Source organism: Calliphora vicina, chromosome 5 (assembly GCF_958450345.1).
Source record: "Calliphora vicina chromosome 5, idCalVici1.1, whole genome shotgun sequence".
NCBI lineage: Eukaryota > Metazoa > Arthropoda > Insecta > Diptera > Calliphoridae > Calliphora > Calliphora vicina.
The window spans coordinates 93,814,946-93,832,415 of NC_088784.1; the positions used below are offsets into that span (position 1 = coordinate 93,814,946).

The following is a 17,470-nucleotide window of genomic DNA, read 5'->3' on the forward strand; positions in this document are numbered from 1 at the left end:
CTTCCAGGTCACATTTGTGATTCCAGTTCCCACTTGGATTGTTATGGCACTGGCACATCGGCGGTGAGTGTTGTGGGTGGTGGCACAACACCGCTGCTGGGCTCACATGAGGCATTAGAGGACGAAATCAAACGTTTGCGTGAACGTCTACACACAGTGGAATCGGAAAATCAAGCTTTAAATACAAAACTATCACAGCAGCAGTGGGATTTGGAAAATCGTTTGGCTGAAATAGAAATGCAAATATGCGGTGTCTCTTCCACCTCAAGTCTAGATCCCGAACACGAAACGGAAGAAATGGAAAGAAATCGTGAGAGTATCATATAACACGGGAGCGAGCTGCCCCATCAGCCGATCGGTATGACGATGATGTACATATCATGCTATTCATGACCACCCAAAAATACAAAATACTATTACTAACTTACTTCAAATTACTTCAAATCTTATATCATCATCTTACTCTCATCATTATATCTGTCTTTCATCATATAACTTTTTTTTACCATCTACTACATACTGCATATATGCATTTTCCATATGTGTGTCGTTATCGATTCAGAAAATAAGAAAAACCATACTACAGAATTCATTCAGAACAAATATTAAATATTTGAATTTGTTCTTCATTGTTAAATGTTTAAGTGTTGATTAAATTTTTTATACAAATATTTAGGAAACTAAGATGTAGATTTTTATTTGTTTTTTTATTAAAAAGAAAACTTATAACTTATAACTTTATTTTCTGCCAATAGACATGTTAAATGTATTGCCATAGATTTCATGTTTATTTAATTATATAAGCTTACAGCTTTTTATTTTTCATATAAATATTTACATACGTGTTATTTAGAGTGATTTTTATGAAGGGATCTTCAATATTTATTGGACAGCTCTAGATAAAGATAAGCTGTGTTTGATAATAAAGAGTGCACCTAAAGGCACGGATTTTGAGCTCATTTTTCTGTAGATCAAAAACAGTTGATTTTAGCCTGATTTCACCAATCGATTCTGCAGCAAAAATTAATACAATGAACGTTTTTTGAACCCTCATCTGCGATTCTGGAACTTTATATTTTTCTGGTATTTTGTTTCCGACATTTGCAGCTGTCGAAAAACATCTTTCACATTGGGAAAACGGTTTGCAAATACTTATAACAATTCTGCAAGTATTATCCTTTTGTTCTTTCAGAAATAAAATGATACATTTCTGTTGCAAGTTGTAAATCTGCGTTATAGTTTGGTTTCGCTGTTATTATTTGGGGATATTTACATTTATTAATAATATTTTTTAGCCTTTGAGCAACCGAAATATTTTCATTTTGATAAAGCTCCTCATCTGAGATAAAATCAATTTCGTTTGAAGAGGATTCTGATGGATAACTTACGAACAATTTTTTTATAGATTTTCCAGTACCCAAGGAAAACCAAAAATAGACCTTTCCTTTATTAACTATGTTGTAGGAGGCGTTGAGCTTAACGTCTTTGCTAAACACGTGAATTTACGGGATTTACGGGAACGGGATTACCCGTTCGGCATCTGTAATTGTATGACAATGAAGTGGAATCGCCTAGAGCTACAATGTGATTAATGAATACTTTCTATCCAAATTTGCTATCGAAGGTAAAATAATAGAGATATTAGTGATTTAGGATTTAGAGGGTTAACATATTCTACAGAAATGTTCTCCGTAACAAATTTGCTGAACACATTTTATACCTAAAATGTAAGGATCACATGGTTTCTTATGTCGATTAACAATAAGAATGTGCCAGAATTGGAAAACTTTAACCCCTCAAATGAAATTCAGATGTAAACTTTCAAAACGCCAATACACGTGTCTTTTATTTGTGTCCTCTATCAAAATTTATTGGTCGGACCTTGTAATTTTTTTTTGTGTTGTACAGTGTAACATGTGGTATTCAAAATCCACACAAGATTTGAATTTTCCGTAAATTATGCAGTCTTGCTAACAAAAAAATTAACAATATTTAAAAAATAATGACAGTTTGAATGCTAAAGTTCGAGTGAAATTATCCCAATTAACATAGGTTTGGAAACTTTTTTTGTAAATAATTCTTTATCAGCGCTAATGGGTGCCTGCGACTGGCCCCTCAAAATTAATCACCTCGGGTCTAATTTGTTTTTCAAAATAACGGCAAAAATCAATTTTGATCCGAATGAGCAGAAATTTAAAATATAAACAGCCTTTAGAATATCTATAAAAAATACGCTTAAATGTATAGGTTGTCTCTTTTAGTTGAAGAGATATTTAGGTTTATTGATTTATTTTTTAAATTTTATTTGTATAGGCCTATATATACGTTTCTTAAATACTTACAAATGTTTTTTACTATCACACTGTAAATAACGTCACAGTAGGCACTTTTCTAAAAAAAGTTTTTGTTCACATTTTTCCCACATTTTCCCCGGTTTAGGAATTTCGGTATTTGAAAATAAAAAATGTCATTAGTTTCGGAATTATAATAACAAATTGAAGTAAAAAATATTCTTTTTACGTGAAAATAAAATTTTTTTTTGTTTTAAAAAAATCGAAAACGGCAAAAATTGTTCAAACAAAAAAAATTCTTTTGTTATACAATTTTCACAAATAAATTTAAAATTTTTTTTAATTTAATTTTTTTATATTTAAAAATTTAAAATTTTTTTTGGAAAATTATCCCGAGAATTATTGGACTATATTTCAGTGCTCGTCAAACGTCTTCGTTAATTGGTTTGCTAAGAGGAAAACTTAAGATACTCATATCTGATGTTCTTCCACTGTCCTATTCAAATACCCCTTTGGTCATGTTTCACCTTGGTGATCTGACACACCATCGTGTTCTGCTTTAGAGGGAGATATAGGGCGATATTGGTACCTCATGCTACATTTAGCCTAAAGTTTATTTGGGGAAATCATTGGACTCAGGAAATCAGTTTCCTCAGGACTTGTTCTGACTGGTTTAACGGTGAGGTTCACTCGGGTAGCACATAGTGGCTGTGGTTAAAACTCAAATGGAGAAGAAGAATGTTGGTGGTGATGTTGCCAAAACAACAGCGCCATTAATCGAATCGTTTTTTTTTTTTTTCAAAAACCAGTCAAGCAACAAATATAAAGTAAACCAAAGAAAACTTCCTACCTAAAAATTACTTTTACAAAATTTATATTTTTTCCTAATAAAGTTATCCATGTATGTAACTGTTTGATAAATATAAAACATTATTTTATCTATATTAACATATCGCACTGGTTCCTCTAAAGAGAGTCATCAAAATTTTTAAATTTTCACTTTTTGCAAGAAATCAATGTGCAGTGGTCATATCTACCCGCTGTAAAAATCTTATTTTCTCTACTACTCTTTCGCCAAAAAATACAGTTGTAGCCGTCTTCAAATTTCATTGTAATATATTAAAAAAAAAACAGTTTTTTGCCTCTACTGAAAATTTTGAGTTGGCTCTCTTTAGAGGAACCAGTGCGATATATTTAAAAAAAAAATAAAGTTTTCACTTGACTGCATTTTGAAAATTTTATATAATTTTATTAGGAAATTCAAAAGTAAAATGAAAGAGTTTTACATCACATTCACATTTGTTCCGATACAACTATTCGTCATCATTAGAGATGCTAATCGGGACTGATTTTTAAAAATCCCGGGGTTCGGGATTGGTTAAAGAATCCCGGAATCCCGACCTGGGGTTTCGGGATTTTCGGGAAATCTAAAATCCCGAAAATTATAAGAAAGAAACGTACATAACTATGTACAGTGCCGGACATAAATATTCACACAGCATACAGATTTATCTTAAATTTTCCATATTTTTTAAACGAAGGCCACAACTTTCGTACGGGTTTCAAAAAAATATTTATTTACGTATAACTTATTGAAATATATGAAACTAAACATAAGTTGGCACATTTCAGAAAAAAAAATTTAACTAATGTTTCGAAGTTCGATTTTAAGGGGACAAAAATATTCACAAAGTTTCTAATTTTTAATAGGAAAATAGTTTTTTTTTAATAGTTTAATATTTTGTGGAGTAGCCTATCTTTTTAATGACTTATTTTAATCGTCTTGGCAATTTTTGGTGACGTCAGCTCCAATATTTTGCCATTCTTATAACAGGACTTCTTTAAGTGGAGTCTTAATAATAATATGGTGCTTTCCTACACGTTCGGCAAATTTATCCAACAGATTTTCTATGGGATTCATGTCAGGTGATTGCGGAGGAGTCGGGAGAATGTGGGGAACATGATAATAACAGAAATATTCCCAAGCTTTAACTTTAGAGCGCATTGTAGTAGGTTTTCTTTTAAAATATTAAGGTACACTGTTTTGTCCATTGAACCGTCGATGAAAACTAAGTGTCCTACACCAGCAACAGCCATACAGCCCCACAACATGACTCCTTATCCACCATGTTTGACAGTGTTTACTACATTGTACTTTTCCAATTCAGTGTTTGGCCTTCTCCAAACTGTTACCCTGTTGTCCGATTATGTGTATTTACAATAGAAAGACATTTTTTTTATTTAGCAATTCATTTTTATTAGACACTAAAAAGCATTAAATACTTGCATGAGTAATCGTATAGCAGAAACGCATTCTACAGAAAATTCTAAGAAATTTTCCACAAGAAACCATAGGTCTAAAATCAAATCCTATCTTGCGATTTCGTCTTTTATCCAATGATATTTCATTATTTTTTTTTTAATAGTTTTTTAATTCGATAAAAGACGAAATGAGCAATATAGGATTTGATTTTAGACCTATAGTTTCTTGAGGAAACATTCTTAGAATTTTCCGTAGATTGCGTTTCTGCTATACTAGTTTTTACTTTTTGATCGTACATACAAATCGACACAGCCTAATGTACATACTGGTAACAGTACCTTATCTTTTAGCCTTTTAGCAATCGAAATATTTTAATTTTGTTCGAGCTCCTCATCTGAGATAAAATCTATTTCATTTGAATTTAAATTGAGTTTTTTAGGCAACTTACAATAAAGGGTGAAGAATTGATTTTCAAGAGCCCCATTCAAGGAAAACCAAAAATACCGTTTTCCTTTATTAACTATATTGTAGCAGGAGTTGAGCTTAACAACTTTGCTGGATATCACTTTGTGATGTTCGGGCATGTAGAATGTCAAAATGCATGAAAGAGGCACACAAAAATGACAATTTCCCATATTTATTTATGAAAAACGGGATTTTCGGGAACGGGATTCCCCGTTTAGCATCTCTAGTCATCATACACTCGTTATACAGTGTATTCAGCTTCCGCTCATAATAATCCTCATATCCAATCAAGTATGGCTTTAGAGCTTGTAAATCTTATATTTTTCACATTTATGAATAAAATATGCCTAGTAAGACAAGTCAACCGCTGTTGTCACTTGACTTCTTTCAGCTATAAACACAGATTTCGGCTTTGCTTCACCATAATAGGGGGCAGTTTTTAATTTTTTTTTGATTAATGGATGCATTTACCTTTACTAAACAGTAGTCGCCTAATAATTCAATTTTGGATTTTTTGTTGCTTGACTGGCTTTTGAAATAAACTATTATATTAATAGCTATTACTTTTGGATCAGTGTTTGAATAATGTATTTGAGTGGATGGAGTTTGTGACATGAAGATTGTTGGCTCTTAATCGATGTCAATTGTGTATGGATCGTGAAACCACAAAAATTTACTTATATTGGCTATGGACTTATATCATGCTGAACTGTTTTAACAGACCGAAGGCTGCTCATTAATTGTCCCAGGCTTTGCGAATTTTATCATGAAGATGAAGTTTTTTTTTTGATTTTATATGTTCACAATTTATATATATTCAAAACTTTGCCTCTGAGAGTAAATCAAAATTCCTAACTGTTTACAAGATATGAGCCTGAGAAAATTATCACTTTTTTGCAAAAATGACACCAAAAAGTGCATTACCTTGGGCAAAACTTGAAGACACGGATCTTTTTTTTTGGTTTTCATCACGTAGTGCTGTTCGTATATATCCCTAATAGAAATTAATTGTCACTAATTTTTTATCACTTGGTTGACTCCAATTTATATATTTTGGGAAATTTTGAGCTCTTTGAAGTGCAGAAAGAAGTCAATTGGTTCTTCATATATGCCCTGTAATCTAGGGTGAAGACAATTGTCACTTAAGTGTCCCTATGTAATCTAGAATGTAGTCAGTTTATTTTGTACTGTAGTCACTTTAAACATGTAATTTGCACTGCAATTTAGAATGTAACTATTTTACCGAACACCAGTAACCTATTGGAGACTTGCCAGAGATTGGTTTTTACAAGCAATCGGTTATTGGACTGTCTATGAGATGTCTTTTTAATTCACTACTTGAGGTCAAGAAACCAGTTAGGTAACTGTCTCTATGTAACCGATATGTGAATCCTTTGCGTTGACTAATTTGGATCACTAAATCGGGACAGTCGCCAAGAACTGCTGGGATACGCTACGTTTTCAGGTGCGTCACATACAATCGCAAATGTGATAACATTTGTATTTATTTATGATCCAATCTCCAATCTATTTATCACTCTAAATAGCATGTATTTTTAATTTGTTTATCTCTGTTTTTTTTATAATTTGCTATATGCTTGAGATAGTTTTTTTCAATCATATACTTAAATGATTATCAAATATTTATTTGACAACTTAATTAAAATGTATTAATTGTATAATAAATCTCTCGTGAATGTATGAATGTTTTATTTGATTTAAATATTTCATTATTATTATTATTTGTTTCAATACTAATTGTATGTTAAATAAAATTAAAAACTTTTATATCTAATTGTATCACGCATACAAGTACTGCAACCAGAAAACAAACAAAATAAATCAAATAATAGCTGTTCTAACCGAAAAGAAAAACAAAAACATTTGAAACTACTACAATACAAACAAACCAAAAAACACAAAAAAAATTAAATCAATTCAGTCATCTATTGTTAAATGTACATACCAACAACAAATCAATAAATAAATGTTTTTTTATATGCATAAATGTTTTGAACCAAAAAAAAAACTAATTAATTTTTTTTTTAATATTAAATAAAATTATATATAATTGTTATATAACAAAAACAAAAAAAAGGAAAACAAAATATTAACTCATAAATTTTTCATCATTTGCCTCATTTTATCTATAATTGCAAATAAATAATTAAAAAAAAAAAAATTGAATTGAAAACTTAAAAACCCAACCCACACCATCATTTAGGAGCAGCAGCTGCAGCAACAAATATATCTACAACAAAACGAGCTTTAATTGGTGATGACAACTCATCATCACCTCATTTAACGTTTAACAAATACCGACGTTTCTCAAATATGGCCACCCAAACTCCAACATCATCAACGAAAAGATTTCACTTAAATAATCCACCCGGCTCTAATGAGGACTCACAAGATCATATGAAATCTTCCACATGCTCCTCGCGCAGAGGTCGTAAAGTTATTATGTCATCAACCGTTAGGGATACTTCAAGAGATCGGCATATGGACTTGGCAGCTAAATATTCTTCCATTTAAAGAAATTTTTATTAAAAAATACTAACAGAAACAAAAAAATCATCATTATTGTGTATATAAACTAAATAATTTATTAAGTGAAACAGAAAGAATACAAGAAAATTAAAACTTCAAAGGTAAACACGAGTATAGAATATAATTATTAGTGTCTAAATTAAATAAAAAAAATTAAAACTTTTATAAAATTGACAAAAACCCAATTGATCCGAAATATAAGTAGTAGATAATAAATAATTCACACAAGTTGTTCATACATCACATTTTTTGTACATAAAATCATTGATCATTTTTTAAATTTATTTAATAACAGCAGAAATGATGCATACTTTGGGGCTATTAAAAAAATATTCAAGTAAATATTGTGCAGTATTGCCAGTTTAGCATTTTAGAGACTTCACTTTAGTCGAAGAGTATAAAATTATTGTACAATATAAAATTAATTTATTTTTATTAACATGTGGATTCGGAGCCAAAATAACTGCTCAACTTTTGAGGCCAAAAACAAATCAAGCCAATATCGGATACTCTGTTCCAAAGTGAAACGTATCCCAGAGAGAGCGTTCTGCATCGATCGAAAAAAACATTAGTCGGACTGGCAACGTCTGGAGTATAAAGCGGGTGAGGCAGAACTTCCCAAGTACTTCATTCTAAATATTTTCTAGCAAGTATTTCAACATGTTGCCGAGCGTTGTCATGATGGAATATTACAGTTTCATGTCTATCCGCATATTCTCGGCGTTTTTTGGCCAATGATCGCTTCAAACGAATTACTTACGTTCGGTACATGTTTCATGTGATGGTTTGATCTGATTTCAGCAGCTCATAATAGATAGAACTTTTTGGTCCCACTAAATACAGATAATTACCTTAGCGCCATGGATATTTGGCTTTGAGATGAATCCTGCTGATCGCAAACATTTTGAAATGGTGCTTGTGTAGCTCCCAATGATTTTGCAAGCTCTTGTTGAGTTTGACAACAATCTTCATAGAGTAGTGCAATTCTAAGTCTTCAAACTTTCAAAAATCACCACTTCTGAATCACACAAATCATCTCTCAAACGTTGAAACCGATGGAACTCATTCACCATAAGTTTTGGTGAGCAATCAGTGTGCTTCGGCGTCACTTTTATTTAAATTAAAGGACTAAAGCTCTTGTATTTTTAATATATCCGCTAAAGTCTCGGTTCAAAGGCTATTTAAATTCGGGAAAGTCAGACCACAAATGGCAGAGTTATAATCAGGGAAACCAAAATATGCAAATGCATATTTTTTCTGGTGAGTCTAATGAGCACATGGATAAGATATTTTAACGTTTCAGAACTATTTAGGAATTTTGGCATCGATTTGTTAGTGCATATTTTTGCATATTTTACCCCTAAATGCATTTATTTGCATATATTTGTTTTAAGAGCATATTTATGTCATATTTTGCGTTTTTAGAGCATATTTTACTGTTTAACAGCATATTTTGACTTTATCAAAAACAAATTTTGTCTTATTTTCGCTGTTGTGTTACAGGTTTTTACTTCCTTTGTTTAAAATTCAAAATTTAAAAATAGATTGCTTTTTTTAATATAAAATAAGCACTATTTTAATAATAGCGCCATCTAAATATTAAATTTTAGTTCTAATTCAAACTTAAACACTATAAGTGTTTAAATTTGCTCCTATAACATCAGTTGATGTCGAAAGAACATTTTCTATGAATAAAAATGTTTTCAGATCCAATAGACAACGATTTTTATTTGAAAATTTAAGTCAATATTTTATAATTTATTGCAATAATAACCTTAATTGAAGAAGTGACTTTATATTTATATAAAATATCATCAAAAAATACCTCTCGAGGCCTTTTCATAGCTTATTGTTTTTATGTTGTATTCATTTTTTGTTATACTTGTTTTAGTTCATTTTATTTTTGTTTATTTTATGTTACTTTACCTTTTTAGAAATGAATTGTATTGATTTTTTTAAATAAAAGTATATTTTTTGGTTAAAAATTATGTAAAAGTTTGTTTTTTAAGAGCATAATTTTTAAATTTTAAGAGCATATTTTAAAGTTTTTACTGCATATTTAAAGCGCTTAAAACGCTTTTATTAGAGCATATTTCGGGTTTCCCTGGTTATAATAAAAGCCTCGACTACCTCGATTTTTTATCTGTATCTGGATTATTAAGTCATTGACACAGACAGTATGGATATCTAATGATATAAATATCCAATTCGGACCGACAATGAGTCAAAATCGGGAAAAATATTTGTAAACCCGAATTTTTTTCACCAACCAAAATAGTGTTCATCTTTATCTTAAAGTATACTTTGGTAAAGGGTATATAATATTCGGCACATGCTAATATAGCTCTCTTTTTGACTTCGAAGCCAAATTTAAATTTTCAGAATTACCTCAAAAAGTCTTAAATTCAGAAACTTCTATTACAATTCTACTGGCTTATTACAAATTCTGGGTAAGATAAATGTAACAAATTGTAAAATTTTGTATGAAACACTAGCCTTGAACAATATTTTCCTGATAGCTCCACTAGAGTGACCCTATAATAAACTTTTTTTACATTCGGCGCTCCCAAGGTCTAAAATTGCTCTTCGTCATCTAAAAACCAAATGCCGAATATTTTGGAAAAGTAGGATAACGTTTTGAGTCCTAAACCCAGCTTGCGGTTTTTTTAACTATTTTCGTACAATTCTAAGGAAATGTCTCATGTAGTATTTGACTTGCTTCACGGGATGTATGGAATGTGATATCGAGAACGAGCACCAGTCACTGCTTAATCAGGCTTATTTTCAACGAAGTATAGTCCAATGGTAACTCCAACACAAATTCCGATCAAAGCCGTGGCACTACTATAGCCATCAAGATGAAAATGTATTCATTACTTAGGATGAATTAGCTCAAAATTCCAGCACCCACTTTTTTATGTTCAATAATCCATTCAACTCTTTTTGCATTACGTGGTCATTAAGCTACAATTTTTGTGTTAATTGAACTTTGTAAGCATAGAGACAGATGCAGCTTGTTTAGAGACCATTATGAAATTTGATGATTCCGGAATTTCACTAACTGTATTACACACTGCTTCGATATTGAAATTTGAGCGGCTAGTTTTTGGAGGACCAACACACTAATTGATTCAATCACTCTGAGTTTTTCAATCATTGAATTTATACTCTCTTCGCAGTTGACGAAAGTAAATCACACACTTAATAAATAATTTGTAAAACCAGTTTACAAAAAGTACAAATTCGAACAACAAGCATTTAAAATCTTATATCCAATAACTATAATCTAAGTAGTCCAGTCAGTGTCGAACGAAATATTGTTTAATCGGATTAAATAGGCATTCTTCCTTCTTGTCTTTGGATTAGGTCTGCGAATGTGGTCATAAAGCAGAAGTTTACAATCTAAACTAGGGGTAGACTTTCTGAATTGAATTCAATGACATGTAAGGCGATGATCGAGATGTATTCCGAGGTAATTAACTTCCGATTGTTGAATTTTGTTTTTTACTGATATGCTATTGTTTAAACCATTTTTCTAACTCAAACATGTGATTTTGTAAGTAACGAGACGCTTCTTGAGGGTTTTCATGAATGCTTAGAATAGCAGTAGCATCAGTAAATGTTGATGCATTAGTGCAAATATATCAAATATAAAAAGGGTACCTTGGAGGACTCTAGCATCAATGGGTTGCGGAGGACTTAAAAAGACATCTTGTCATACTTTATCAAACGCTTGAGAAATGTTAATGAAGAGAGCAGAACAATATTTCTTTTACTTAAACGCTTTTCTTACAACATATACAAGTCTGTGGGTTTGTTCGATAGTACTCACTGTGGTTCCAAATCAAAATCTAGGTGGACAAAATTATTTGGCGCTCTTTTTATATACTGAAAGAAAAACCTTCGTAAATACAACGTTTTTCTACGTTATATTAATGATTTTGTTCTTGAAATCAGTCCGATTACCGGTGTCATTGCATTAACGAAAAATGTTTCATTAATCTCCAAATTTTCGTAAATATAATGAAATAATGTCATTAATATAGAATATATAAATAACGTCACCATACGTGTTTACAATGTCAAATATCATTAAACCAATGATACAATTTCGTCAATATAATGAAAGGGTTTCATTAAATTAATGAATCTCTTTCAATACTAATATGAAAAAAATCATTAATTTAATTTAAATAGAATTGGTATCTCCGATTCCAAAAAAAATATTTAAAAGATCAATATAAACTTTTTTTCAAGTTACAGTAGGGTCTAGATATACATACAAAAATCGTTAATAAAAAATTAAAGAAAATACGTTTTCATGTGTTTCTGCAACTAGATTTTTAAAAAGATCTGTATTTACTAAATTCCGTAAAAATTAAAAAAAAACAGTATTTCGGCGGGTGCTAGCGGCTACAATTTTTCTACAAAGACATTCCCCAGAAGTTTCTTTAAATGATGTATATAGTCATTGGACGGGCTTCGACGGTCTTTTTTTTTTGGCAAGCTACATAACATTCTTAGAAAAAAAAATATCAGTATATTTGAGACCCAAGTTTAAAGGACTATAACAGGAAAATGGAGAGGCCCATAAATATAAGATATACACTTAATAAAAGTCTATATCAATGTTTATCTATGTTTTGAAGTATGAATTTCTAAAGGGTAAAACAATTGAGATATGTGTAATTTAGTAAAGCAGTAAAATATTAAAAATAATTAACGAAAATATGATGCAAAATTTGTTCAACTTCTGCCGCTTCTGTCGAAGATACGAAATGTCCAATTGAAAAACCCATTTGTATTGGAGTAGAGCAGATTGTCAGCTTCCGAAAAAACTTCGTTTTACAAATTCTGAAGATACCGATTTTCATAATTTTGTTCACCAAGATTTTGATTTGGAACCACAGTGGTACTGTGTTCTCTTCTAAATCCAAATTGATGATTCTGGAATTATTTTTATTGCTATCCAGAGTAGCTCTTGTTACTGATTTTGTCAATACCGGGCGCTTTCTTGGCGTTTCAATCAACAATAGCATTTTCAATCTCTCGAATATCAAAACGAAGCGGTACGGCTGCTCCAAAATGGGGTTACGACTGAATTGTTTCGTTTGATGTGTTTGATGTAAATATTTAATTCAAATGATTAACAAACAGATTCGCTTGTTCAGTATCATTTCTTCGCGGGGGCTGGGTCCTGGCTTTCTAGATATTTATCCAATGATTCCATTTCTCGAAATTCCAAGAGGTTTTTAAGTCTTCTTATACAATATTTAAGCTTCGATTTAAATTGGCGGATCTGTGCAATTTCCACTCTCTTTGAACTCTTTTTTTTCATTTAAGAGCCGTTCGATATCTGCAGAATAAACTATATTATATAAGATTTGTCGGAGATTTGGGTAGCATATTGAGCAGCCAGTTTGAGATTTTTATCGAAAATGATAAGAGAGTGATCGATGTTTTCTGGTGTTATTAGCACTATGATTTCCGTGAAATATGTACTGAGATATTTTTTAATTTTCAGCCAATTAATTCTTGGGCCTGTCATCGCTAAATTACTAGTCATGGATACAATTTCTCGGGGGCTCAATAAATTAACAATACTGGGTGAGAGATCTGAAGTAGTACTAGCGAGGATCTAACTTAAATCATTTCTATAGAAATATTTTTCATCACGCTAAAATCAATAATATCCGGTATTTTTCGTGGGTCAGTAGGCCACGACCGTAGACCGCTCGAAATCACATTCAAAGTGTGATTTATGTCTATACGAAACTTATTTTTGTTAAATTGTATTTGGATTCCAAAAATGTTTAAGAGATTTATGCTCGTTAAACTGATTTTCGGATGTGGACATTATATGGGAGCTATGAATAATTATGGACCGATCATGATAAAATTAAGTGAAATGACTTCCGTACATATACAATTTGTATAGATACCTATATAAATTAAATATTTACGCCTTTAAATATCCTATATCGGGAGGACATTTATACGGGGGCTATGTCAAATAGTTGACCGATTTCAGCCAATTTCAATAGGCTTTGCCTTGGACTAATCGACTCAGAGAGTTGTTCTGAGCCGATCGGTATACTTTAAGGTGGGTGTTAGACTAAGCACAATAATCATAACCATTTATGGCATCATATAAAAGTTCATGAAAAGTGAATTGAAAGAATGAAAAGAAATTTATTAACTACATTTTAAAATCATAAAAAATCTTGTTGATACCTTAAAGTTCCAATGCATTATTGTAAATGTTTCATAAATTCATATGATTTTTCATCTAATCATTTCAAAACAAACGAACAACAAAAAATAATTAAAAATTAATTCCATTATGAGAATAAAAAAGCAGACATAATCCTTTATACAGAAAAGAGGTAAACAACGTATCATAATGGAATTTTAAATTTAGTAAAAATATTTAGAATAAAAACTAATTTTGGGAAAACTAATTAATGTATTTAATTAAATGTATATGTATAGTGGAAACGATTTACTTTATAATTACAAATAAATAAAAATAAATATTTAATATTTAAATTACAAAACAAAAAACAAAATAAAATATATATACATTAAAAAGAAAAAAGATTTTTAAATAAGAAAAGAACTGCCAATAAAGAAAAAACTAATTCTAAAAATAAAATCATAGTTACAAAACAATTAATAAAAAATAAATGTTACTTGGAAAACAAATAAAAAATAATAGTAATAGAAATAATTATAAAAAGGCTCGATACTGAGAAGACCAATTAAAACTCAAAAGTTTAATTATCAAAAACAAATATTTAAATGAAAAAACAAAACAAACAATTTTTTGTCTAAAATTATAAAACTAAAAATAATAAAAAAATTGAAAATTGTTAGGAAAATTAAAAAAACAAAAAAACATTGGTAAAAATATTAAAAAAAAAGTTTTTGCAAAATACTAAAACAAAAGAAAGTCTTTTATAAGAAGACCTAATTATTTAAATTATTTAAGCATCATAATTCAATAATTATTTTTTATTATTATTAGAATTTAAACATTACAAAGGCAAAACCTAATTAGTTTCTTAATTATAACAATAAATTTTTTTATTAAAGAAAAATCACAGATTTTTTTTACGTTAAAGTTTGCATAAATTTTATATATTATTAAAGAAAAACTAAAAAAACACACATTTTGTTAAACTTATGTAATAAATAATATTTATTAAGTAATAATTTTTAGTAAAATTTAAGCCCTTTTTATTATTTTTATTTTACATTTTTTTTCTTTAAAACACACACAAAATGAAAACTTATTAGCAAAAGGGGTTTCAATGTAATTGTAATAAAAAAAAATTAAAAAGAAAACAAATGTTATAAAATATTTATAAAAAAAACCATAAATAAATAAAACAATTTAGTTATTAATTAAAAGTAAACAAAAAAAACAAATATGAAAAGAAACATTTTCTCAAAAGCAACGCAATTAGTTAGCTTAATCAATCTATTATTATATATTTATTATTATTATGATTAATTACCAAAAAAAAAACAGGAAAAAAATTAAACTTAAAACATTATTAAATCATATTTAGTAAAAAGCTTTGCTTAAACATTTTTTTATTTATTTTCAAATTAGTATCCTTATAATGAATGAATGAAAAAAAATATCAACTTGAAACTCTATTGCTAAAACAAAACCGAAAATTTATACAAAAAATAAAGAACAAAATTAAAATTTTTTTGAATTTAGTTTGTACAATTATTTCTCAAGTTAGTTCATTTTTAACTATCATCATTTCTTAATTTTGGGAGTAAATAAAGAAAATAGGCTTCAGTCATTTAAGCATGGCCGATCATATGTTTGTATAGGAACATTTCAAGAAATCAAATGTGCCTGTGTTTGAATCAAATATTTTGCTCTTCGAACTTTAAAACTTACTTTTTAAAGCAGCCTATAAATCAAGCTTTTCATTATTTGTGTTCTTGGCTCTTCTACGATCTCTCGTTTGAGCATTTTCATCTAACAGATTTGTGAAGAAACTTGTTTCTTGCTTGTACCAGTGATAAGCTGAGAGCAAGAGAAGCAATCAAAAACCATTAAATCAATAGAAGTATTTCCAAGTTTTTAAGTCTAAACTTGCTCATATTCATCATATTAAAAGTAGCTTTTACAAAAAGCTGAATTTATAAAAAATATTAAGAAATAAATTAAAATTTTTCTTACATTTTTATTTTTATCATGCACCATGAAGACCTTATTTTAGATGTTCCGAACTAAGACCCCTTTCACACTAGGCAATTTAGTTGCGCAAGTCTCTTGCCCAACAACAAAACAGCATGCAAAATTTTCTTCTTCTTAACCCGACATTACCACTGGCATCTACAAACACAAGAAACTTGCGCAATTAAATTGCCTAGTGTGAAAGGGGTCTAAGAGGAGTATAACTTTTTATAGGGACCAGGTAACTATATGGGACTTTTTATACCCATCACCATGAATGGCAAGGGTGTATATAAGTTTGTCATTCCGTTTATAATTTCTACATTTTTCATTTGCGACCCCACAAAGTATATATATATTCAGGATCTTTAGTAGGGTCGATATAGCCATGTCCGTCTGACCAGTATGTGCGCCTGTATGTGGAAATCAACTTTCCATAGCCGCTAAATAACTTACATACATGATTCATACAGCAATAGATACACTGTGGTTCCAAATCAAAATCTAGGTGGACAAAATTATTTGGCGCTCTTTTTATATAGAATTGCTGTCTCCGATTCCAAAAAAAAATGTTTAAAAGATCAATATAAACTTTTTTTCAAGTTACAATAGGGTCTAGATATATAAAAAACATTAAGAAAAAAAATTAAAAAAATACGTTTTCATGTGTTTCTGAAACTATATTTTTAAAAAGATCTGTATTTACTATATTTCATGTTACATTAGGGCCTAGATATATAAAAATCAATAATAAAAAAAAATATTTCTAAAAATTCCATTCCATAAAAATTAAAAAGAAAGTATTTCGGCGGGTGCTGGCGGCTACAATTTTTTTTGTATAATATTCTTACAAAAAAAAAATATGAGATCCAAGTTTAAAGGACTATAACAGGAAAATCGATAGGCCCATAATTATAAGATATACACTTAATAAAAGCCTATATTAATGAAGTATGAATTTCTATATGGTAAAGCAATTGAGATATATGTAATTTAGTAAGCAGTAAAATATTAACAAAAATTAACGATAATATGATTAAACACGATGATTAAAACGAAATGTCCAATTGAAAAACCCATTTGTATTGGAGGAGACCAGATTGTCAGCTTCCGAAAAAACTTCGTTTTTCTAAATTCTGAAGATACCGATATTTATAATTTTGTCCACCTAGATTTTGATTTGGATCCACAGTGAGATATAAGAAAAAAACAGGACAACCTAGTTTTTAACCTATTTTTAATCTATATCTGGATTACTAAGTCATTAATATAGGAAATACTGATATCTAATGATAGATATTTCTAAGACGTATATAACGCCATAGTAAGTCGCACCCCCACAATGGGTCAAAATCGGGAAAAATATTATTTAACCCGAATTTGTTTTCACCAACAAATTTTTTTCTTATAAAATTTCTTTCACTAATAAATTTAAAAAAAAATTAATTTTTAAAAATTAATAAATTTCACGAAAGAATTTAACAAAGAATAGGAAAGAAAATTTAAATTTCTTTTTTAATTTTATTTACCAAAAAATATTTAAAAGTTTTATTTTAAAGTATAATTTGGTGTAGGGTATTAAGACTTGGCATACCCGAATATAGGCCTCTTACTTGTTTATATTAAAACTTTATATATCGTTATGGATACCGTGGTCTGTCTGTATCTGTATATTTACATCAGCCTTCCGAAGCCCCC

General features: G+C 29.6%; 1 protein-coding gene across 1 annotated transcript in view; it reads left to right on the forward strand.

Annotated features, from left to right (window-relative positions):
• The window catches only part of LOC135961581 (cyclic nucleotide-gated channel rod photoreceptor subunit alpha), a 494,477-nt gene extending 494,150 nt beyond the window's left edge, over positions 1–327 (forward strand). Inside the window, exon 11 of the mRNA XM_065513094.1 lies at positions 8–327. Coding sequence (XP_065369166.1) covers positions 8–327 — 320 coding nt within the window. The remainder of the gene's footprint in view (positions 1–7) is intronic.
• The last annotated feature ends 17,143 nt before the right edge of the window (positions 328–17,470 follow it).